At 32.4% G+C, this 25200-nt stretch overlaps 2 protein-coding genes across 2 annotated transcripts; both read left to right on the top strand.

Annotated features, from left to right (window-relative positions):
* Window positions 1-469: 469 nt before the first annotated feature.
* Window positions 470-6310, top strand: LOC132722084 (dopamine beta-hydroxylase-like). The gene is made up of 7 exons (XM_060706514.1): window positions 470-664; window positions 1562-1672; window positions 2247-2427; window positions 3172-3375; window positions 4393-4518; window positions 5213-5301; window positions 6122-6310. The coding sequence occupies exons 1-7, from the start codon at window positions 500-502 to the stop codon at window positions 6212-6214; spliced, it is 969 nt and encodes a 322-aa protein (XP_060562497.1). The 5' UTR covers window positions 470-499; the 3' UTR covers window positions 6215-6310.
* Window positions 6311-14932: 8622 nt separating this feature from the next.
* On the top strand, window positions 14933-24770 carry LOC132722085 (uncharacterized protein CXorf38-like; the record flags this gene model as incomplete). Its single annotated transcript, XM_060706515.1, is given in 3 exon segments — window positions 14933-15180; window positions 22912-23551; window positions 24625-24770. Coding segments are annotated over 2 exon segments (713 nt in total), but the record flags the coding sequence as incomplete, so codon positions are not given.
* Window positions 24771-25200: the final 430 nt, after the last annotated feature.

Below are 25200 nucleotides of genomic sequence, written 5' to 3' on the forward strand. Positions count from 1 at the left end.
TTGCTAATATATCAATCTTAAATGGGTTACATTTAACATATTTCCCTATGGTAATCACTGAGAAGAAGTTATGTGTGACTAGAAGTAATGCTAAATAGAAGAAATAAAGGTGTATGGCTATCTTGTTGATTGCACTTATGTTATCGACCAAATACTTGTCAGTTTTCTACAATAATATGTGTGTTATGAAAAAGTCTTTTGCTCGAAAAGTATTCCAGTCTGCCATCCCTTCATTAGGAGTAAGACACCATAGCATCCAGGCAACCGCTCCGGCAACATTAACATAAGGGTCTGTGTTATATTTAAATACTTGTTGGACCTTTATCATTTTGATCACTTAATGATAGATAAGGTTTTACTAGTTGACCTTTCACTTAAATGTTACTAATGAACACATCGTATTAGTTTGCGTTTAAATACTTCTTATCTCGCATTGTTTGATCAAGATTTTACAATCATTTATGTGCATTAACGTATTAATTATGTGATATTTTAAACAATGAAAATATTATCGCTGCAATTCACATGTATGTTCCTATTTTTCCACGACCGTCTTGTGCTTGTGGATACGGAAAACATCAACGAGACGAATGTGATAGATTTACGACTCCCCTATGTCAGAGTTCCTGAAACAAAAACTTACTATGTTTGTCAGCAATTTGAGGTAAAAGTTTTCTTATGTATTCAGTTATTTATCATCTAGTTATCATTTGATTAAAGAAGTGGTGATAAATGAGCAAAGTCCTTAGAGTCGTTGTTCTTTGTCACCTCAAGAATATTACAGTTACTTTTAAGATGTCATATATTCTGTTTCTGTTTTCTGTAATATTGTATGGCCATCTACATACGTATAATAGGTTATTTGTGTAAAGCACGTTCAAAGTAATAGCTATAACGCGTGTATGACTTTCCGTATATAACACTTTCACACAGCAAATTAATAAATTTATTATTTTAATGACACTTTTGTTTGCAATTTATGTTCAAAATATTTTCTATTGATAGATTATGTTGTTTGAACTATTTTTTTAAATACACTTTGTTTAAAGCACCAGGCCTCCAGATTAATGAATTGTTTCCTGAAAAATTTAAATGTATTTTAAGAAAAAATCTTTTATTGTAAACAAAGAAAGTTATTTACACATTGTAATAGGCACTTATGATACCAAAAAGGGGTCAAAGTATAAAAAGATATCCCTTTCCGCGTGAGTCACGCAGTAGAAACTTTGTGATGAATGAGGCAAAATAAGTCATTAATCGCATAAAACTACTAAATAATTACTTGAATCATGAATCGTGTTTCCTTTTAGCAATATTAGTACATTTTTCTCAGGTTTGATTTTCTTGAAATATTTGGTTCATCTGGAGGTATGCAACTTTAAACCGGATGCACCTTGTTATCCCTATTTTTTGGTACAATGATAAATTTCCAAACGGAAAAGTGATATTTTATTGATTTTACTGAGAGTTATTTTTTTATTGACAAAGATATTAAAATGATAGAAATTAGTGAAACACGCATATGTCATTATTCATTTTATTAATCATTTTCCTTTGAAAGGTCAAAGATGACATACCATATCACGTCACGAGATTTGAACCAATCATAAACAATACTGATATCATTCATCACATGCTTGTATTCGGATGTGACTTCGAAATGGATGAAAAGGTAATAGTAATATTTGAAATTTGTAAACATGCCAACAGTCCACAAAAGTGAATTACATGCATATTAATGAACTTTAAACACCTTATTTTTCCACCAATATAGACTAACACTAGGTTTATTTTAAGCTTAATTTGGTTTAACATTTGTGATTCCACGTTAGTCTTCACAGTGTAATCACCGATTGAAAAGATTCACACTTGTAAATTAAAATCGAAGAAAAGAGGAACAAAATTTGAAAATTTTGATAACATGTTATATATGTGTTTATGGTCCTTAATGAGATTATCCTGAGAAAAATATTGAGAGAAAAGGCCTTTATTATGATAAGGTATTGTCCTCTGTTTAGATAATTATATTATCTACGAAATAGATTACATGTACCTTATTCTGTAAATAAAGTGACATTATGCTCATATTTCCATTGAGCAGTCAATTTAGCGGACTTGGCTATACATTTTAAAATATTTAGTGTTATAATGTTTATTAACCAAACATTTCTGACTATATTATTTTCGGCAATAACAGATGAATTCATCATTATCATTTATTGATTTTTTTATGAATTATTTTACAGGGGCCTCATCCATGTGACTCGTTAGACTACAGGTGTCACACATGGCTCGGCAAGTGGGATGTTGGAATGGATGATCTTATAATGCAAGATAATGGGGGTGTCAGAATAGGGAAAGGTTCGTTCAAGTATCTATTACTGCAGATACACTGGAATAATGAGATGGGTTTGAAAGATGAAACTGGTAGGTGATGTGTGATACCTTCACATGACGTACATTTTAACTCTTTAAATTCATTATGTTTGTCATGTGTTTACATATGGTAAATTGCAAACGAAGCGATGTCTTTACACTGTCGAAAACGAATTAACCTTGTAGGTCTTTCTTCCCTTACCCCATTGCGTTTCGTGGTTTCCGACAGGGCAGTTTTTTTTAATAATATTTGGCCGAACTTTTTTATTTAACACACATTCTTCTCATAACTATAACACAAACTCTGTTTCCTTCCAGACGATAACTCTTGAATTATATTGAATTGGATAGTATTTATTAACTGTACAAAGGTATGATATCATGAAATACAGGTTGAAATCGAATTAAGAATAACACCATTAACTTGTTCACATGGTTATTATAATTCACATGGTTATAATAATACCCTTTTGTCCTTGTTATGTATAAAAGATAATTACTCAATACATTGATGTTTCATCAGTACACGACCGCTGTCTTTTATATTAATAATTTAAGTTTACTGTGTCAACCACCTAGAATTTCATTGCGTGTTGACAAAGTTAAAACACATATTTGAAAAAATTATTAACATGTCAGAATTGATTTAAACGAATGGTGTCTCAAGACAATTGTACTCAATATTACATTTAATGTAAATTTCACACACCTTAAAATAAATGGCAACAATGATAACAAAACAATATGTTATATGATACACAATAGGGTTATCACCTTTAAGCACTTGTTTTCCAGACAGTTCTGGGATGCGGTTGCATGTTACTTCTCATTTACGTGCAAACGACATCGGAAATGTTCAAATTGGTCAAAACGACATTAACATCCCCGGGGAAACTGATCACGTTCTTATATCCGGAATATGTCCCGGTAGATGTACGGGTCTTATGCTACCATCACCAATCTATATTACAAACGTATATTTGCATATGCATGGACTAGGTAAGTTGTTAATATTTATTATTTTCAATTACTTAAACGACCCTTGTTGGTGATAAATATTTTAGCTTTATTTCTTTGTTGTGCGGTAACTCGTAATAATTTGAAATGTCTGTTTAAGTTATTAACGCAAGTTTTACTTACATGACTTAACAGCAACGCCCCATGAACGTTTCCGATTATATCTGTCTCTGAATCAACGCTTGAAGTTATTGTTTACTGCATGCAATCGCATTCTTGCCGTTACAAAAAAAAACGCAACGACGTTTTAGTTTAGTACTACTAATAATAAAATCATTTGAAATCCGTTCTGTGGAACTCGTTTCATGAAATTAGTTTGATAAAAATTTTAAAAAAAAATATGATAAAAGAATATAAATTCTTCATGATAAATGATCAAATCACTAAAATATTTTAATAATAAATGGAAATCAATTTTGAATGCATTGTTGTCGAATAATTAATACACAGTTCTTAATCAAATGCGCTGTAGTATATAAATCAAAAAGACTGATAGCACTGAGCAGTGTCTTTTGTTGCGATTAATGCTTCCGAAGGATCACCATTTTTCCAGATTTTTAATTACTACAGCAAATCTCAGGTGCCGTCTGGCAGCTGTAAAAACTTACACCGTACTTTACTTCAGTTTGTAATATTTTTTTTTTCTTTTCCTTTTGGATCATTGATTTATATGAATCACTTTTACATTGTTCGTGTTTTTAAGTGCTAGAGGGTTTGAGGGATGTTGCACTTTTTTATTATCCCTCATGTACAGACTCATCGAGTCTGCAATTTTCGTGTACTTTAGTTGTAATTTATGCTTCCGAGGATCATCCTGTTTCCGTACCTTAAATAATAATTAAAACCTGACTATTACTTACAAAGCATTTGAACGATAAACCCGCATTTTAAAAGGGGGAAATGTTAAGCGGGTTAACTTAGAATTTTGAGATATTCTGTTTACGTACACAATGGCTTAGAGCTATAAAATGTTGCATGAATTATAATTTTCAATGCTAGGTGTAAGGGCGACATTGGGCATCCATCGAGACAGAGAAGTAACTGAGACCATAGCAACAGAGGACAACTATAATTATACAAATCCTATCTGGCACAATATGTCGCCACCTGTGAAAGTTAATCCGGGTATTTCATACAATGTTTTTTTTTAACTTTTAGAATCATAATTAAGTCACGACTACAATTTGTCCATGACACACATTTCACGGAAACAACCATATTCAGCTGTATGTATTTTAAACGAAACCTGTATGATTATTGGTGCGTTTGGAATACTTGCACAAACCACCACCCCTACCCCCACCCCCGCAACACCCTAGATATCAGCATAAAGTAATCACATGTTTCTCGTTAAGTCTTGTGGTGGGAGTAAGCATAAATCTTAATAGTACTGTGTATACTTATAAATGAAATATTGAGAAATATTGGTAAAATAAAATGCGTATTTTCATTTTTAGTATTTCAATCTAAAAGTTTATTTTTTACTGCAGTGAAACATATTTTCCGTACTTTCGCTGGTGTCTTGACGGACTACTTTATTATCTGAATTCAGCCAATACACAAAATTAAAGGGAAGTCTTTCGATTTGTAATGTCAAAAAAGAACAAAAATGTATACAGTAAACAGAAATTTATATTTTATATAAATACAGGATTTGCCTTTATCTTGTGGTTGGAAATATATCAATTTTACTCGTTGCTATATATTTATTTTTATGATTATATTTATTAGCGATAATATGGAATATATTCTACACAAGAGTTTTTATAATACTATTATGATAAATACAGTATATCGCATTGATTACAAACCATTGCAGGAGAGCCTATAGAAATAAAATGTTGGTTTGACAGCAAGAATGGTTTGAGATTCAGACAAAATACAACGAATTATGGTCAAGGAACAAAGGTAAAAAATAGATATAATTATTTTGAAGGAGCTTGTAATTATGCAAATATGATGCTATAAATTTGATGTATTCTGTCATCACACTACTTGTTTCTTATTTATATATGTTTTCATAATCGCTTTTTCATTCATAAGATAACTGACTACGTGGTAGGTTTATTTGTGAAAATAATTTATGTAAATATTTTATAATTTAAATAATATTATATGAACAACTTATTGTCTAGGACCTTACTGTTATGCCAGTAGCTCACGTACGAATACCATAGTTAACAAGTACTTTTTTCATACTCTCCCTAACCAAAATATTGATTGATACACATAATGATATTAGTTGTAATACACATAATGTTATTAATATATCATTTAAAATATGGTAATATAGGACAAAATTCTGATTATTATACAAGTTCTCATCCTATGGCCCTCTTATCTGTACACAGACCTGTGGTATTATTGACAAAAAAAAAACAAAAACAACTTTGTTAACATGCTACATATGGAAGTATTTGCGCATAAGTGCAAGAACGCAAGATCCAAAGTTCACGTTATTTTATCACACAAGTGAAAATGATTTAAAATGAAAAAAAAAAACAACCTTCAGTAGATTTTGTACAGTTCATACACCATTTTTTTTAATGCAAGTTGAAATCAAGCGTCTATATAAAAAAAGTACGGGTACGGCTTTTGTAAGGGAACTACTCACATGTCAGTAGTCCAAATACAAATATATAATTTGATCAGAACTCCTAAATAAATTAACTCGTGCTTTATAAAACAAACTATGCTTTGATTAATTTCAAGCTTGTTTTATTTGCAGGCAGAGATGTGTTATGCATTCATAAGATACTATCCAAGAATTCTTGGCTTCGACCAATGTCTTCAAAAAGGAAATAAGACGTTGAATTGTTAGTTTATCTGTATGCTATTTGTATTCTATATTAATTTTTATAAGTCATTTTTGTGATTTATCATTAGAATTAAAATGATGATGAGCTTTATAAAATCATTCTTAGGTGTTGTTTTATATGTTATTCTTAAATAAATGTTGTTTATTTAACTACGTCAAAGACTAGGATACCAATCCCCCACACACCACCACTACTACCACCCACCCCGCAACAAACGCACAAACGCACACTACACATGCACACCACCACCTTTACCACCATGTGTAATATCGCCGTTTCTATCGCTGTTAACGTCGAATATATATGATTTACGTAAGTCGTATTTACCCATTGTGAATTTTACAGATTATTCTTTCCTTTATAAAACACCTATATCTAACAAAACATTGAGTAAGCATAATAAATATAATTCCAAAATATTCACCATTCAAAAATTACCAAATTGGCGATAATTTGTACAGGACATGGAATCGGTACCTTTAGAAAAAATCTCATTTATACACAAAGAAAAGGAAATTCAAATAATATGCATTGCACGGAGAACAAAATACATTTATTGTTAAAGGGAGCAAACTATGACGGACATTCATACTAACGGTTTTGACTTATTGTCTCCCTTAGTCATGTTCAAATCGTAACGACGATGCATCTACCAAATAAAATAGGCACATTACCGGTGGTCGCGTAATAATCACACGGCGTAACCAGGTTTATGGTTAATAAATGCAATTCTATGTACCTTTTGTTGTTTTGATTGCTTCCTTTTTTTAGGACTTTAAAGGGAACTCCACCGAGGTACAAAACACCTAAAAACATTTAAATTGAAATTCTTGAAAATGTCAAGTGAAGCACTGAAAATGGAAACTTTGGCAAATTAAAACAAAAAAATATTCTCAAAATTAAATTGAAAATCGATATTTTTGTGCGATTCTTAACCGGATTTGAATGAAAATAGTTGCAAGGGTTTTCATTTTTGAGTCATTGCTCATAATAAAAATGTAAAGTGTGGAAGAACTTAATGAAAGAATGACACACAAAAATATGCACTTAAGTCTACATCAAACAGTGCAAAAATTAAAAAAAAAATCAAAAAAATAAATAAATAAATTCCAATCATGTCAAACACCCCAGTGGATTCCCTTTAACGTTTTTTAATTAGATCAGGACATTACACATATATCTTGTCATATATATAGCATGTAGGACAGAAACCACCTGACATGAAATACCTTCTGCGTTTTTTTCTTTTGGCTATTTGTAGCGACACAACAAGTCCAATATATGGTTTGCAGCTATGGAGTCAAAAGAATCGGTATTGTACACAATAATGTGGACTGATTATTTAATTTAACATCCAACATGGACAACATATATAGATTTAATCCAATTATATGATAATATTTTGTTCTGGAGAATTAAATTGGCTGCTATGCAAATAGAAAAAATAATTGTTTTATTTGATCATGTATTTCACACAAACGTATATAGTTTTCTTTCGTGGTTTATTGCTATGTCTGTACTCTATATTTTCAACATAATTATTAATTGATCAAAGTATATCTTTTTCAAACATACTACGAATCGCCATTCAGCCATATATTTAAAACATATGTCTCTTGAAAGAAACTACTTTCTAATATTTCTGATTTAAAGCGATATACTGTATTTTGGATGAGACACCAAGAAAAATATTAGCTTCTTTCTTGAACGCTTGAATAATACAGGTAAATGTATACATCTTTTTTTTTCAAGTAAGCCTTTCAAGACAATATAATTACGAAAGATGTATTGATAGATGAAAGCACTTTTTTAAATTAAAGCCTTTATACGATCTTTAGAATTGTCTACACTTATATGTAATTGTTTCAATGAATAATTTGTATTGTATGATTTTATTACCCTTTTAATTGTATTCTGAATATAAAGTTGATGCAAACCATATAATAATCTTTGAGTTATGTTGTGTACGGCCCGTTAGATGTATGCAGAATGATGTGTTGCCTAAGCAATAATATTAGCTACTACGTTATAGCGCAATAGGGTATTGTTTTATAATTTCTGCATATTATACTTATGTTTTGTAAGGTTGAGACCGCGTAGGTTCATGCACACGAGGTATGATAAAAAAAAGTTCTCGGCCCGATATACTACTAGCCACTTCACTGACATTTACACACGATACATCGGTACCGATATCTTATTGAAGATTACTGACCGAGTGACACGCGGTTTTACACATATTAAGTAACATAAAACACACTTTGATAGGTAGAAGGTGTGTCATTTAGACAAAATGGAGGAAGTTGAAATCAGAGCCGTAATTAAATACCTCAGTAAGAAAGGGATGTCGTATAGTCTAGCTGTAATGGTGATGAATAAAGGATATGACATAGCAAGGGCATTAAAAATAACATAAGGGCTGCTAAAAATAATAGAAAACAAAACAATATTCAATTACCATTTGACGGTAAATTTGAAATAATTGGTGCAAATTTCAAATTTACCGTCACTGCATTTTGGTGATATATCACCTTTTGAAACAAAAACAGCAAGATGGCTTATGACGCCAATGTTCATGGGGACATTTTACAACTACAGCGCCTCGTTTGAAAATACTTATCCTGTAGGCTACCCGCAGCTTGGTTACCATAAACTAGTCCACCTTGTAAGAATTAACTGTGCTACAGAAGATGATGAAATTGATGATTTCCTTGTCATTGAAAAAGTTGATAACCACGGTTTACCTGATAAGTTATACAACTATGTCAATGACAAATGAATGTTCTTAATGTAAATATTGCAGATGTAACTTATGTCAATGTATCAGTTTTCAGTTCAAGTAAGAATTATAAATTTGTCACACTGAGTTTAAAAACAAATATGGCTGTTTGGTTCTACACCAGACTTGAATATACTTTCACCAATCCTGACCCATCAGGGAACGAATATTTGCTTCAAGCAAATCTTTATGGCAACGGAAGAGAACTGCTTGTAATGTTTGGCAGACAACACATATCAATAACTCTTTCTCCCTTCATATTTTAGATTTTCTAGAAGGTATTCCTCCAGATGAACTTCTTACTGATGAAGTTGACAAAGTTTATGTTTTAATTTATGGACCACGTAATATGTATCAACTACAATTTAACTTGACGGTATACACTGTGAAAAAACCTTCAACTCAAGCAGAAGATTCCGGAATTATCACTATTTATGTCCATGATATTTATAACGACAGAATTGAATTAAGTTTCAGAAGAAATGATATAAAAAAATACAACACCATAAAGAAGTCTATAACGTCTGCTGTGATAGCAGTAAAGTGTAGTCTATTGAAGCTTGGGCCGACGGTATATGTAGCCATGGCAAAGGATAGTAGTATTCCACCAAACAAACGTTACTATAACTGTATAATAGAAAAAAACATCAAGAGTACAACAAAACCTACACCTGACACTAATTCTACTCTTCCTGCATCAAACACCTTACCACAACACCGCATTCTTCGGTTCACAATACGACTGCAGGTATAACTGATTTATCCACAGGAGGAAATTATAAAGGGACAACCGTTTCTTCCTCTAGTAATGTTAACGCTGAAATATCTTTTGTGTTACTGGTGCTTTTTTCAAATATATTTTCATAAAATGGTTAAGCATGGTAAATTAAAATACTGCGACAAAATGTACAATAAAGCAAGCAACCATATGTTTGTGAAAGCAATACCGATAACCTTTGTTATAAGCTTGCTCTTAAATCAAACACAGCGAACATCAGCGTCTTGTCAGATATTAAGATATTTGACAGATATTAAGATATTTGACAGATATTAAGATATTTGTCAGATATTAAGATATTTGTCAGATATTAAGATATTTGACAGATATTAAGATTTTTGACAGTACAGTTACCTTTTATTTTTCTTGATTTTAAGAAAAAAAAATCAAAGAAATTATAAAAAGATGTAGCAGACGACAGTATTTCCCAGCATGTATAGCGTAGGCTAAGGGCAGTGCTACAAAACATTGTTTTATCATCCAATGTCGACATGCTTACATACATATTTGCAGATCATCTTTTACCCATGAATTATATCATTAAATTGTATTATGTAATCGTTACTTGTATAGTCTATATTTTCTTAATTATCGAGTATAGTCAATATCTTCTTACTTATTTAGTTTTGCTTCTCTGATCATTTAATGTCATCAACATGCATAGTAATTACTTTAATTGAGAATGCTGCTGGCCAAGACACAAAAAAAACAAAAACATTTGGATCGGACCTTTAATTGGATGTGTCAAATATATTTATTTAAGTATTGTTTAGGACGCAATCCCAGCGAACACATGACGTTGTTTCAACGTTGCTCAGACGTTAGAGTCCGACGTTGGATAGACGTTGGAATTTAGTTGTATATGAAAGTTTTTTAGACGTCAGAGTCCGACGTCAATCCAACGTCATAAAATGACATAAATCCAAAAATTATTCAACGTAATAAACTACTTTCCAAAAACCTTTCCCAAAGTTAATCCAACCATTTCAACAATTTAAAAAGTTACTTTTCGTAATACCAACTATTTCCAAAAGTAACCAGCAATCCAACATAAAAATTTTACCCGTTTTATTTTAAAAATTCCCAAAAAAAGGAAAAAACAAAACTTTTTTACCAAAAAATATTTTTCATTTTTGAAAATGAAAAAAACAATTTAACAAAAAATTTTAACACGTTTTTTGATTTATTTTCATGTAAAATTAAAATACAGTAAAATATTTTTCAAACACTTGATAACATCACAAAAATTGACTCACTTTTAACATTATATTAATTTTTTAATAAAATAAAATTTTAATTAAAAAATTGACTACCAAAATTTAAAAAAAAAAAGCTTTTTCATTCTTTTTTAAAATGAAGTCAAATTTATCAACCTCTTTCAGTAATTTTCAATAATATACACATTTGTAATCCAAAATTATAACAAACAACAGTCAACAAATCATTTTTATTTAAAGGTCTATGTACAGTATACATTAACTTTTACAATATATTGTCAATTTAAGTATTAATTTTACAACATGCTTTACAAAAGCTTCTTTTTTTTTAATAACTCATTTACGAAAATGGAAACGCATGGAAAATAAAGCTTTCTTTTGCAGATGGATTCATCGGTAACATAATCGGATAAGAGAGGAAAAATATTCCTTTCTGTCAAAACTTAAGTGTAAACGCAAAACAATAAATAAATAAATTTCGCCATTTAAAGAAAGTAAGTAATTTTTTATCTTTTTTTTTTTCAAAACATAACTTAAAAGTGTTAAATTTGGAGATATACTCCTCCATGTGAATAAGTCTGGTATACTAAACGTCCACCACTGGATCCTGATTATTTTCATCTACGAAGACACTGTGTCAAACTTGTTTTGAGGTTCAACTTGTTTTTTTCCTTGAAACTGCAAAAAAGAAACAGAAATAAATAGGTGTACTATAACAATCAAACTGGTCAATTAAATTATATTAAATAGAAATATTATTACCAATAGATTACCCTAGCATATCATAAATTAAAATCAGATGTCGATTGATGATGTAGAACACTCAAAAAATGTACTGTAACTTCAAATATATGTAATTTACAAAACAGTAACATGTAAAGGTGCAAATTCAATCATAAGACATTTCACGTTATTATTTTACTTTTGATTAACAGTTATGACAAAACAGAAATTACAGTAAATAACAAAATCAAAATCCATATATTACCTATATTTGAGGCACTTATCATTCTTTTATGTCCAAATGGTGTTTTCTGTCGACTGTTTTTCATGCAGCTAATTGTCATCACACAAAAATTAAGTGTCAGTCTATAAAAAAAAAACCCCAATGTTTATTGACAAAAAAGTTATAAATTTACTTTGACAGTATATTTATGTATTGACAGAGCCCTACTTTGATCTTTTACATGTAGAATAACATTTGAATAACAATAGATTAAATCTCAAATATTGACAGGTGTTCCTTTGTTAACAAATACGTTGTGGTGAAATACCTATTGTTATCCAGTCTATTAATCTGATAAATCGAATTAGAGAGATGAAGCTCAACCCAAAGAAGGCAGCAGGCCCAGACATGATCTCTGCGCGCATCCTTAAGGAGATGGCTGAACAGTGTTCATCATACCTGGTCGTCATCTACAAAAAGTGCCTCTCTTCTGGCAGCATACCTGAGGTGTGGTTAACAGCCAACGTGTCAGCCATATTTAAGAAAGGGGAGCGCTTCAAAGCCAGCAACTATCGACCGGTATCCCTCACCTGCATAGTCTGCAAGATGCTGAGCACATCATCGTTACCCAACATAATGAATCATCTGGATAGTCACAAGATACTCACCGACAGCCAGCATGGATTTAGAAGAAGGCGGAGCTGCGAAACCCAGCTACTAACGCTGACAGATGAGCTCACCAAGTCCATGGACCGGCGTAAACAACATGACCTCGCTGTACTGGACTTCAGCAAAGCCTTCGACCGCGTCCCACACAGTCGCTTGCTTGTCAAGCTCCATCATTATGGCATCCGGAAACCATACCCTGAAGTGGATTGAGGCATTTCTCACAGGCCGCACTCAGCGCGTAGTTGTTGATGGAGCAACGTCCGACCCAGCACCCGTTATCAGCGGAGTCCCCCAGGGAAGTGTGTCGGACCCATATTCTTCCTGGTCTTCATCAATGACCTGCCACTTTCATGTCACGTCCAAAGCCAGACTCTTTGCTGACGACTGTGTGGTATACCGGGAAATCACCACTGAAGAGGACTGCCACATTTTACAGGATGAGACCTGAATAAAGTTGGCATTGTGGAGAAACGCTGGGGCATGAGTTTTCCACCCAAGAGAAATGCAGCATAATCAGGGTCCACAGGAAGAGGAACCCCATCATATACCCGTTCTCCTTGAAGGGCCACACATTCGAGATAGACTCGATTACCAAGTACCTCGGAGTCCATATGTCTGGAAACCTCTCCTGGAATCAACATGTTGACAAGATCGTGAAGAAGGGCAACAGTACACTCGGCTTCCTTCGACGCAACCTGCGCAACAGCAATGAACAGGTCAAGAGCACAGCCTACATGTCACTCGTGCGACCAGGCCTTGAATATTGCTCCACCGTCTGGAACCCTTATACCAAGGACCTTACACGCAAGCTCGAGATGGTCCAGAGGAGAGCTGCAAGATATGTGACGAACCGTTACCACAACACAAGCAGCGTATCCTCAATGATCCAACACTTGGAGTGGGAGACATTAGAGTCACGACGGACCAAAGCCCAGCTGACCATGATGTTCAAGATCACCAATGACCTTGTGGACATACCAGTCAACGATTATCTCACCCCTGCCCCGAGCCGCACTAGAAGTGACCACTCCAAGAAGTTCCATCTACCATCCACATCTACATCGTACTACAAGAACTCCTTCTTCCCTCGTACAGCCACAATATGGAACAGCTTACCTGCTTCCGTTGCAGAGGCCCTGACTTTGGTAAACCTTCAAGCAGGGCTATCAGCCCTCACATTTCTAAGTCGCCTTAGGGGCCCAGCTACAAGTACCCACTAGTGATATCCAAGGTTGTGCCGGCAGCGGCCACCGTAACCGGAGAGGTTTGGGTTGAAGAGGCGAAATATAGCTGGCCATACTTTTTGTCTAAATCTCTACCTTTGTACTATCCAACCTCTTCTAACTTTCTATCATTTCTTGTATATTTCTTTTTCTTGACCTAGCACCACCCGTCGCGTCATAATCAAGTGTGATTGCGCCGACGTACAATGTAGATATAGATGAAGGTCATGTAGGGGTCTTGGCTTAAAATGACAACACAAATAAAACAAAAAGTTTGACAGAATTTCATACAATTTATATATCAATTGAATCCCAAAGTACGAGTTAAATGAGGGCGAATCAGACTACATTAATTAACTGGTTTAGAACTGAGATAATTGCATATCATGGAAATATAATTATACAAAAAAATTTCCACTATCAAAATTATAGTTTTATAACTATAATTTTGATAGTGGAAACAATTTTTTTTTATATAATTTCATCGGTGGTTTTGTATTTGGTACCTTATAGTAAGCCTTAGAGTGTTGATTTTTTTTTCAGGGTTGTAGTAGGGGTCTTGGGGCAGATAGGAGTTGGTGTCCAAACACTGATACTGCCACCTGTGGTGTTTACTGGGATGAATCCTATTTCAATAAAGGCTCTGTTATCACTTTAGAATTATTATGTAAGAATAATATTCCTGTTATAACCATACTTTTACCTTAGTAATTTGTTTCTAATGTGTGGACTAACACAGCAATTACATGTAAGGTCTTTGTTACATATTATAACCAATGTTTGGTATTGTTCGTAGAATTTAAGTGCCGCCCGCTGCATGTGTCAATTTATGACTTTTTTGTTCATTTGATTTTTGAATACGTTTTATAAATTTTCATTAGAAGTATTATGAATCTGTAAACATGCTTCTATAATACTGTTGTCCTCTTTATCCGAAATACTGTGTGATTATTTTCGCTTTAAAATAGATAACTATTTAAACTCGTGTTAAATCTTCCGTGAAACTTATCTACAAAATTCCCCGTTTTGTTCACTCCAATCTAAATTTAGTATGCAATATGTATATGTATCATATGATCAGCGATATGTTAACCAATGAGAACCAGGGTTTACGTCATAATGGGTATATTTCACACAGCGACAAGATAAACACCGATCGGTTACATTAAATGTAATTTTTTAGACTACTGTACAGTATGCTTGTTAGGTGTTTAATTTTGTTTGATATTCAGAAAAATGAACCTTAACACAAAAGATATTTTCCTACGGTAAAATTATATGGCATAGTGGTAAAATGTCAGAAGACGAAAGTGGATGTTTATGTTTACATTTATACGCCATAACTTCGACATAGAGGTAAGTCTTTACTTATGTTATACCAAAAACAAATATAACAGTCATTTTAGTTTAAGATTTGTCAATGAGTATACATTAATGTTCATTTTTAGCTAAGTGGCTATGTAGGCAGGCTAATTTTACCTGAATTAGAGGTCAATGCTCTAGGTCACCTGCACGTTGATAAGTAGCTTAAGGTCTTCAGCGTACCCGTTTATATACTATGACATGACGTGAACGCTGAAGATAACCCCATAGGGAAAGTCCACCAATAATCTGTGTCAGGAATCTTGACACGCTCGATATTTATTCATCGAACATGTCATGAAGTAAAGTGAAGCATACCTTGATAAAACTATTTATAATCTGTTGATAAGCCAAGGATGGACATAAATAAAAATCTTATTACGAACATAAACTAACCTAATAGTTTCCGACAGGTAAAATTTTCCGGCACTTAGACCGCCCATATTGCCAAAATGTTTGATCACGTTGATTACGAGATTGACTCTTACGAACCCATGTGCCTCCAATATTTTTATAAATTACTTTTTTTTAAGATTATGAAAAGGGTGATTTACTGACTTTTATATTCAATTCAATTGTATTTAAGTGCTAAAAAAATTTAATGAAAATAAATAAAAAACATTATCTTGAATAAAAGTATCGAAAATCATGTCAACAAAATGTTCTAAATATAGTACACGACTCTATTCAAATCTGTTCCCGGCGAAATGACGTCATACGAGATCTCGCGTGACAACCTGAAATTCATGGCCAACTGTAAGTCGGCGTAACATTGATAATTCCAGGTTAAATATGCACATTTTTAATGACGGTCATTAATATTTTGATAACTTTAATCTGGTATAGAATGATATTTAAAATTATTGTTTTATCGTAAAATGCACAAGAATTTGATTTGGGTCAAGTGTATTGCAAGTGAAAAACATAAATAAATCAACTTATGTTATTCTGGTTAGGTTTCGTAACGGGTCTAATCCAAAACTTTTATGCCGCATCAGATGAAAAACAAAAATGTTAAAAAGCGGCTTATAAAGTTTTGGAAGCCAGAACTAGTTGATAAGTCTCAATATATCGACTGTAAGACCGACCGATTTTACAAACTTTAAAATTATTTATAATGACAACTTTATCGATTTAAACTTAAGCTTGAAATATGATAGGGGCCTACTCAATGACGAAAATTGATAAACGATATCAGGATTTTTCAGGACCATTGTTGTGACACATGACCATGTTAATGAATAATGTTCTCCTATCAATGGCTGCTTCATTAGTAACGTTATGACTTTACACATTAAAACTTTCTAGATAGGTATTTACCGCTTACTTGCAATTTTATTTCTTTATTTTCTTATTTTACCATCTGACATGATCCACAGGCAATCGGTGCGTGGCTTGGATAGAAAATGTCGGAAAATAGCTTATATAGCTAATGTTTATATGTTTTTATGAAACCGACTTTAAATAAAGATTATCTTATCTTATCTTATCTTATAGTAGATTAGTATACATGTACATGACCAAGCCCACTTATTTTTTATAAAAAATTTTTTTTCACTAATAAAATATTTTTTCATTCAAAATGTTTTTAAAATATATTATCTTCAATAAATCAACAAAGGAAATTTGTTTTTAAAAATTTCATCCATATATAGTTATACTATAAATATAGTAAAGGTAGAAAGGTTCGCCAGCGGACCTACCACCAGGCCTTATGTTACCTCCCAGATCTTTGTTAATTGTAAACCAATTTGCCGATTGCCTGTGCCATGATCTGGAGGTCAGTAGCTTTAACGCCAAGTAGCCTACTTTATCCCAATTACCGGTAGTATGGTGGCTGATTTCTGTCATTTTGTGTTTTTGTGTCTTCGCCCCGAAAGTCGAAAGGCGAAGACACGAAAACATACCTATTTGTCGTTGTTTCGACTTTCGCCTTTAAGGACGAAAGCAAGAAATGTTCAAGGCGAAATAACGAAACTTTAACTCGCGAAGGGACGAAAATTTCATTGTTTTAGTTTTCTCATCGGAGGGACGGAATATTTCGTGTCCGCGCCCTTTGTTTGACGTGTTTATACATTTTATTAATTTAAACGAGAACCCTGGGACCTGTTCTGCAAAGTATCATTATGCCTACAGTTTGATGTAAACAGGATTATTAAAAAAATAAAAGAACATTTTGAGAGTACGTACGTTGCGCAAAGTTCGATTTTATATGTTGAGCGATTAATATTTGGCTATAAAATGTTAAAAGTTTAGTGAGGGATACGGAAGACATTCAAAATTTTGTTTTGTTTTGATTTTCATTTGAAACAAATAGGTATATTCTTTTGGATTATAAAACGAATTGTGAAATTCATGGACATCTGTTATGTGCTATTATTATTTCATTTAATTTGTTTGTTCGAATATATAAATGACTGTCTAAACGTAGTATAAATATATAAACAAACAAGAAGTTTGGAGTAAGTTGGAAATATATGTTCCTTGCAAACTGTTGTTTAAAATAATTGAATTTGGAGAGAAAAACGCTGGTTTTTTGATGTAAGTGGATTTTTTTTAAATCACAAAAAAGTGTAAATTTTTTTTTTCGGCCACATGATATTTTTGGTATGAATCATCTGCCAGGGTCCCATATCTAAATTATCAAATTATCTTACATATGGACAAACATATTTCGCAGTTTTAACGTGCAATCAAAATTTAATAATTTGATAAATTTGAAGAACCCAATATGGGAACAAGGCCTGTTATATAAGGGTAACGTTTTGTGTTTAAAAAATAAAATGATATTTTAATAATACCCATTTTGTTCAATCAAATGCTATGGGATTTTGGAGGCTGCGTTCTGTTTTATATATACTACATGAAGTAGGTACGAGACCACAAGGACTTCGATGTTTCGATTTTTTATGTGAGAAAGTTTTCTTACTACCATACAGAATGTCGGTCGTTTTACTCAGGTGCCCGTTCGTTTCTTTATTTATACCCAAAGGGGCACTTGTAAAACTCGAAAATGCCACATGATAATGTCAGTTTTATGAGCTGTGACACCAAACCAAAAATGACCTAATTACATGAATTAAAAAGTTATTTTTATAGCTTCATGCCCCTTTAAACATTAAAATTTTAAGCAATGGCGACTTACATTTTATTTGTTTGGGTCGTCAAACCAAACTAAAATAATGGTAGCGAAATTTTCAGGCTCTGATATGCTTATTTGCAAAATAAGAAAGTAGTTCCGAACCCCTGGAAGCGGTTACTTACCTTTATATGTACTCTAACGCTGAAAAAAATAAGGGGGATCACTGTGTTAAGATTGTCATAAATGGACGGGGCGCATTTAATTTTCAAGCCTTCTCGGGAGAAGAAAAAAGTAGTTCCCGATTGGTCAAAGATTTCAAATATTGTGTAATTCTTTACAAATATACATGTAATATTAAGCTCCATGATTATTTACATCAGTGTCAAACGAAATTAATAAGGGTTACAACCCCTAATTTAGAAATGGTATGGTTTTCTTCAGGCTGTTATCTTATAACTTCCCCGTGGCCGAAGGGTTACACGCTCGTTTAGGAAGAGAGATGTCCTGAGTTCAAATCCAAGTTAAGGCAACTCATGTTTTTTTGTTTTTTTATTGTTTAAGCCAAATAAAAAATGAAATACATATCAGTGTTGCAATAAGCCTTATAGCCAATTTACTACAGTTATGACACTAGCCACAACATTGGTGGCACTATACAAAAACAAATTGGTTTACAATCTCACAGCCTTCACCTTTCTGACATTCTGAGACCCAAACAAATTCAGCGCTTTCTGTGATTTAATTTAATTTAACATGACCATGGTATTGCAAAATTGTACCTAATGACTTGTTTATTATTAACAAGTATAAATATATATAAATTGTTATCAAGTAATGATACTTTTCAGCTATTTAGGTCATGACCTTGTTTTATTTTTTCAGGATGAATCAAAAAGACATATCTTACTTCACTTAAACTAAAAGAAATAAAAAACAACAATAAACAACAATAAACACAACATTATATAACAACATTTTCTTTCTATAGAGTGCAACTACCTGATTCTGTGAAGATCGAAGTGTTTAACATACCCTAGGTGATTTTAAATAGGACAAATAGGTTGTTGTAATGTTAATCGTGATCTCTTGAAATATAGTGGCACAAATACATATAAACATTAAAAGTAAGCATTAATGATACATTGCAAAACAGGTCCCTGGGTTTTCTCGTTTGAATTAATAAAATGATATAACTATGAAAAAAATCAACTCTCATTATAATTTTAATTAAATTTTAATATATTTTATTTTAGAATTATTACAAAGACAGAAATTGTGTGTGTACCGTATCTTTTGAAATAACAGTGTGTTCCGAATCATTTCAACATAACTTTATGAAAATATGCTAAAACATCACTGCATTCATTCGATACATTGGACATAGTAAATTATATATCAGATTTAAACATTTGTATTTTTCTATGAAACAGTGGGCAAAAAAAAATTTTTGCTTTTAAAAATTGCTTGTAAATGAAAAAATGAGTGTGTCCTTTCCCCTTCCGGGGCCCCAAACTATGAAAAAAAAAACTTTTATCGAAAAATTTTTTCAAAAAACCAAATTTGGGGGGTTTTTAGGAATTTTGAATAAATTCCGTTTGGGTTTGCTGATATTAATTACGGGTACTCTGCGCCTTATCTGATCAAAATCGGTTGAGTAATAAATAAGTTATGAATAAAAAACATACTTGAATCGGGTGAAAAATCAGGGTGTTCCGTACCCGAAAAGTCACGTGGTATGGCCACATTGTTGTAGTTACTTCGGCTTTCGACTTTCGGGGCGAAATCACAATAACACGAAAATCTGCCGTATTTTCGTTATTTCGACCTTCGCGTTTCGAGGCCAAGACACGAAGACACGACAAACAAAGGGCGCGGACACGAAAGATTTTGCCCCGCCGACACGAAAACTTAAACAATGAAATTTTGTCCCTTCCGTCGAATGCTGTGAAAAATTAAGATATTTTCTCCGCCAATGGCGTTGTAATTCCTGTAACAGATGCCAAGGATACGCAACAACGTCATGTTCAAAAATGAGCATTGATGGTCAAGTTTGACGTCGTGTGTACAAAACTTGGCTGAAACTATTGAAATAAAATCAATGTAACCAAATCGTAAATATGGTCAACTTTCTGCAATCCAATTTCAAGACAGGTAATCGAAAGTTTCGCGTTCTTACCGTTTAAGCAAAAAAATGAAACGTGATTTAAAACGCCTAAGGCCCAAATATCAAATTTTAAAATTATCCTTGCTGCCAAATCTTTATATACGGTATTTATTATTTATTTCATTGCAGTTTAAATCTATTTGTTTCATAATAACTATTGGGAAAGCCGCATTAAATCTGATACAAATAACATGTGTAATGCGTAACTTTGGAGTAACATAGAATTATAAACAAGTTAACACGCACTAACTGTAATGTCTAGTTTCTGGGCCACAAAAGGGTGGCATGTGTGTGTTTCTATTCATCTCGTGGGCACCAGATACTACATGTAAGTCAGGTGCACGTGATAATTAAGTCGTATGCACTAGACACTATGTCGTGCCCACGAGTTACTTAGTCGTGCCCACAAATTACTTAATGCAGATATTTAAAGATACTATGTCGTTCGCATGAGTTACTAAGTCATGCACACATGTTACTGCACACAAGTTACTAAGTGATGCGCTCGATATGATTAAGTGATGCACATGATTATCATTTCGTGCACACGAGTTACTATGTCGTGCAAACGAAATATTGAACCATGTGCATGAGATAAGTAAGCGGTGCGCACGAAATACTATGTCGTGCGCAGGAGTTTCTCAGTTATTTGCACGATATAATTTAGTCATTGGTTATCCTTGAGTTGCAAACGAGATAGTTAGTTCCGTCATGCGCCAAAGATAATTAACATATCAGATATATATATGAATTTTTAAAACTTTTTTGTTAAAGTTTTACATGTAAAAGTTTTACATGTAACATACATCATTTAAACTAATGAAGGCTTATACATGAAACTTGGTACAAGTCTTTAGGATCATATTAGGAGGTCAAAATCTAAGGCCCATAAATCATACATTTATTTTGACTAGTAAGTTGGACCTTTGCGGGTCAATCCTGTGATAGGGTTGATAAGTATGTATGTACTAACGGCCTGTTAACCTCGCAAATACGATAACTTAAGAAGGAATAAGCCCGGTTAACATATAATACGGCTGATTACTTCTCACGTTATTATTGGACGAGAAAGATATGACGAACGTACGTACAAACATACAGCAACATGAGTATGAGAAACCATTTAAAATTTAGTGTTGTACTTAAAATCACTATACCAGTTTTAAGTTTACTGTTTCATAGATGTTATTTCAAATTCTAACACGACCCGCATTTTTCCCTATTGAACAAAGAAGAACCGAAAGTGTGTGTTATTATGCTATAAAATCACTGTTTGACGTTCTATATTTAGACGTGTGATGTAATCATTATACACGTGACGTAACCACTAAAAATGTGACGCGCTGACAATAAGAACGGAAACAAATCAGGCGCATTTTAGCTAAATATCAGGTACGGCATCATTTATTTAATGATGTCATGTTAGAATCGAAATAATAATCGGTGATTTTATTGCTTGATAACATTACTGTTTGTCGTTAGGATGCGCATCATTATATCACTCGGGCTACGCCCTCGTGATATATAATACTCCAAACAGTGATGTTATTGAGCAATAAAATAACAGTTTGGGATATATTATTTCTTAATTGACATGTTCTTAAAGTTTAATGCTCACAATTGAGTAGAGAGATTATTTGACGACTTTTGATGTTGTAACGTTTCCATGAATAACTATAATTTTATCAAATTCTAACATGATGTTTTTAAAAACGGATAAAACAATTAAAAAAAAAATACAAGGAATGACATAGACGGTTTTGTTTTAAGTATGATAAAAAAAATCGTGCGTAGAATATTTAAAACATTTCATTTTAAAATAAACAAGTTTTAAGTATATATTTGTCAATAGGAGGACGATTTGTCAATAGGTTTGCCTTTTGAAAGATCGGTATGGTTGTTACAAAAAAAATGTGTAGTAGTGCATGAGAGTCTAATTGGGGCTCGTCTAATCGTATTGTAAAGTATATTTCTTTTTAGATCTTAGCTTTAATCCTACAATAGATAAATGTTCACGTTTTGAAATAAAATATCCCAGATCCCAAATAAGTCATAAATTGAGGATTTGTATTGTATTAATTGCGAGTAGTTGTCCGTTATTTAACTTAAAATATTGAACTTTTTGTTTGATATAATATCAATTTTTGTTTAAAGAAATATCGACTGGTTGAAATTAAGTTAGCTGATATATAATATACAAATACTATTTAAAATATTTTAATTAGTAATAAATTCACAGATTTACAAACCATTGCGGTTCCAAAGTATTGACATCATGACATAGAGTGGTAATGATAATACTTGATAGGTAATATCACCAAGAAATAACAAAAAGAATAGAAACACATACAATTCGTCACAAATATTTAGTATAATTACATATCTAAATTGTATTGCATAACACTTTTAAATGATTGAAAGACAAATCCTCCTTGAAATGTGATAATATATTTAAGCAATTTACAGGTTTTTTTTTCAGGTTTAGCTCGTGATTTACAAGACACGCTAATGCATATAATTCTTAAAGTTGGAAAGACAAAAGTGTGCAAGCAATGGCTTCATATAGCGCTAAACTGACAGAAACAAAATACAATAACTGGGTTAAAGCTCAGTTAGCTGTGCTGTTTACCAAAGAAGGACTTGAACCTTTTGTTTGTAATGAAATTCACCAATTTCAATTAAAATGCTTAGATGATATTTGCTACCACAATGGACTTTTCAATGGGATTTGTTGTTCAAGTTGCTGTACGGAGAATCTTGTTAATTGCCCTACTGACAATATATGTAAGATAAGGCACAGGAAATGTACTTATCATCGAAATGTTGCAACAAGGTACCATTCTTCTGGCTGTCCTAACAAGATATGTCATAACTTCAAATCTGAAATACAGAATGCGCATAGGTACAACGACCCGTCGTTCAAAAACACAGATGCTTCCCAGTGGTGTAGTGATTTCTGGGAAGTGGCGAAATGCTTCATGCCCCCAGATGGGTATAAAGATAAAGCATCTGCAACAGAAACAGACTTCAATGGGATAATCAGCATTATTCTGAATTACAAAGACTTCCAGGGGAAATTACATGAAAACCTTAATAATAAAACGAACGTTTTTGAAAAGGTAAACGATATTTAGATACTATTGATGAGGACAAACGTTAGGTCCGTCCATAGATAACAAAAATGAAATTTATATATTTCAATGATTTATGGTTAAATATAATAGTACAGTTTGACATATGTTATACATTTTACTTTGTTTTTATCATGCTTTCTGAACATAAAGAAAGGTCAGAGGTTTGGTAAGCGCGTTAAGGATATTTTGGCTCGCATCGTCTACATTTTTATGATTTCTTTAATGTTTTAGAATTTAAAAGCTACTTTAATAGAAGTATTACCATCAAGTTCCCAGAGGCATATTGATACGATTTCGTGATAAGACAATCTACTGGGCGGAACAGTGGATTTGTTTACCCAAAATATGCTATAGCATTAAAAATTTTCGGAAGGCATCTCCTCCTTTTCTGATCAAGATATTAAGCAAATTTACAGAACATATGTCCCCACGGGCCTTCTGTGCTTAATGCCAGATTTTTTATATAACTATATGTAGATAATGTATGGCCCATTGCAGATGGTCTTTTGCTTTCTTAACTGTCCCAATGATTATTTGTGCAAGTCGTCAGGGTTTTGTTATTTAGTTGAATTTGGATATATTATGACTCATTGCAAAATTTATTTTCATTAAAAAACCAAACAAACGAGAACTCAGAAAAAGCATTGTTTACAAGCACTCCTACATTTATCAAATCTTTCAGTCAAATCCTTTATGTTCATGGAATTTACATGACATATTGTCGTGGTTTGTGTCATTATTTATCATTTGAAATTATGTTTGGTGACCTTTAATAAAGAGGAATACAAGTATATGAGACTTCAAAATGATAAATTCCCCGGTATTATTTGACTGTTTCCAACGCAGAAGGCAATAGTAAAAATGCATTCAGCAGACCACTTTTCTAGGTATTACATTTTTAGGTAAACACATTTTAATCGTGTTTGTAATGCATTTTTGTTAGTAATGTTTCACTATAACAAAGCAGTCTTACAATTAAGAGTTAATTATCTTAATTATAATAAGATAATAGATTTTTAGGTAAAAGTAGATTAGAACTGTTATTTTATTTTAACCAGGCAAGAGAAATTGGACGAGATGTGCGACATTCTTCTAAACTAGAGGTAGAAGATTCAGATCTTCAGAAATACTTCAAACTATTACAACAACTACTTTCTGATCCCGTATATTTAGCTACAAACACGCATGCGCAGAATGCTTTACATAAAGTTACAAAGGTAATTAACGAATTTCAAACATATATTTGATCGTATCTGAAGAACATGATATATTCCGTGAAATTTTTATAATTTACGTAAAAGGGTACAAATCTAATTAAATAATTTTATTACATGTATTGTATTTGAGTAAATAAGCCTTTTTCATAAATGCCTTTTGGAATTACATTTGTTTTCTCTTTAAAATTTTCAACGCTAATTTTGTTTACTATTGAGGGCATATTTTTACTTGTACACTTTATCATAATGTTGATCAACATTAAGTTTACAAATCAGTAATGGCATACATGGTTCACGTATTTGTACAAATAAGCTATGCATATAAATATATCTTTTGAATGCACACTTTATAATTAATTTATATTAAATTCTGATGTACATTGATTGATTAATTAATTTATTAATTAATTAATTGAT

Source organism: Ruditapes philippinarum, unplaced genomic scaffold (genome assembly GCF_026571515.1).
Source record: "Ruditapes philippinarum isolate M1 unplaced genomic scaffold, ASM2657151v2 ctg7968_1_1_1_1, whole genome shotgun sequence".
NCBI classification, from domain to species: Eukaryota; Metazoa; Mollusca; class Bivalvia; order Venerida; family Veneridae; genus Ruditapes; species Ruditapes philippinarum.

Coding starts and splice junctions, on each gene's coding strand:
- LOC132722084 (XM_060706514.1), top strand. CDS start 500: ATGAAAATATTATCGCTGCAATTCACATGTATGTTCCTATTTTTCCAC. Junction 2,428..3,171: donor GGGTTTGAAAGATGAAACTG/GTAGGTGATGTG, acceptor CTTGTTTTCCAG/ACAGTTCTGGGATGCGGTTG. Junction 4,519..5,212: donor ACCTGTGAAAGTTAATCCGG/GTATTTCATACA, acceptor AAACCATTGCAG/GAGAGCCTATAGAAATAAAA.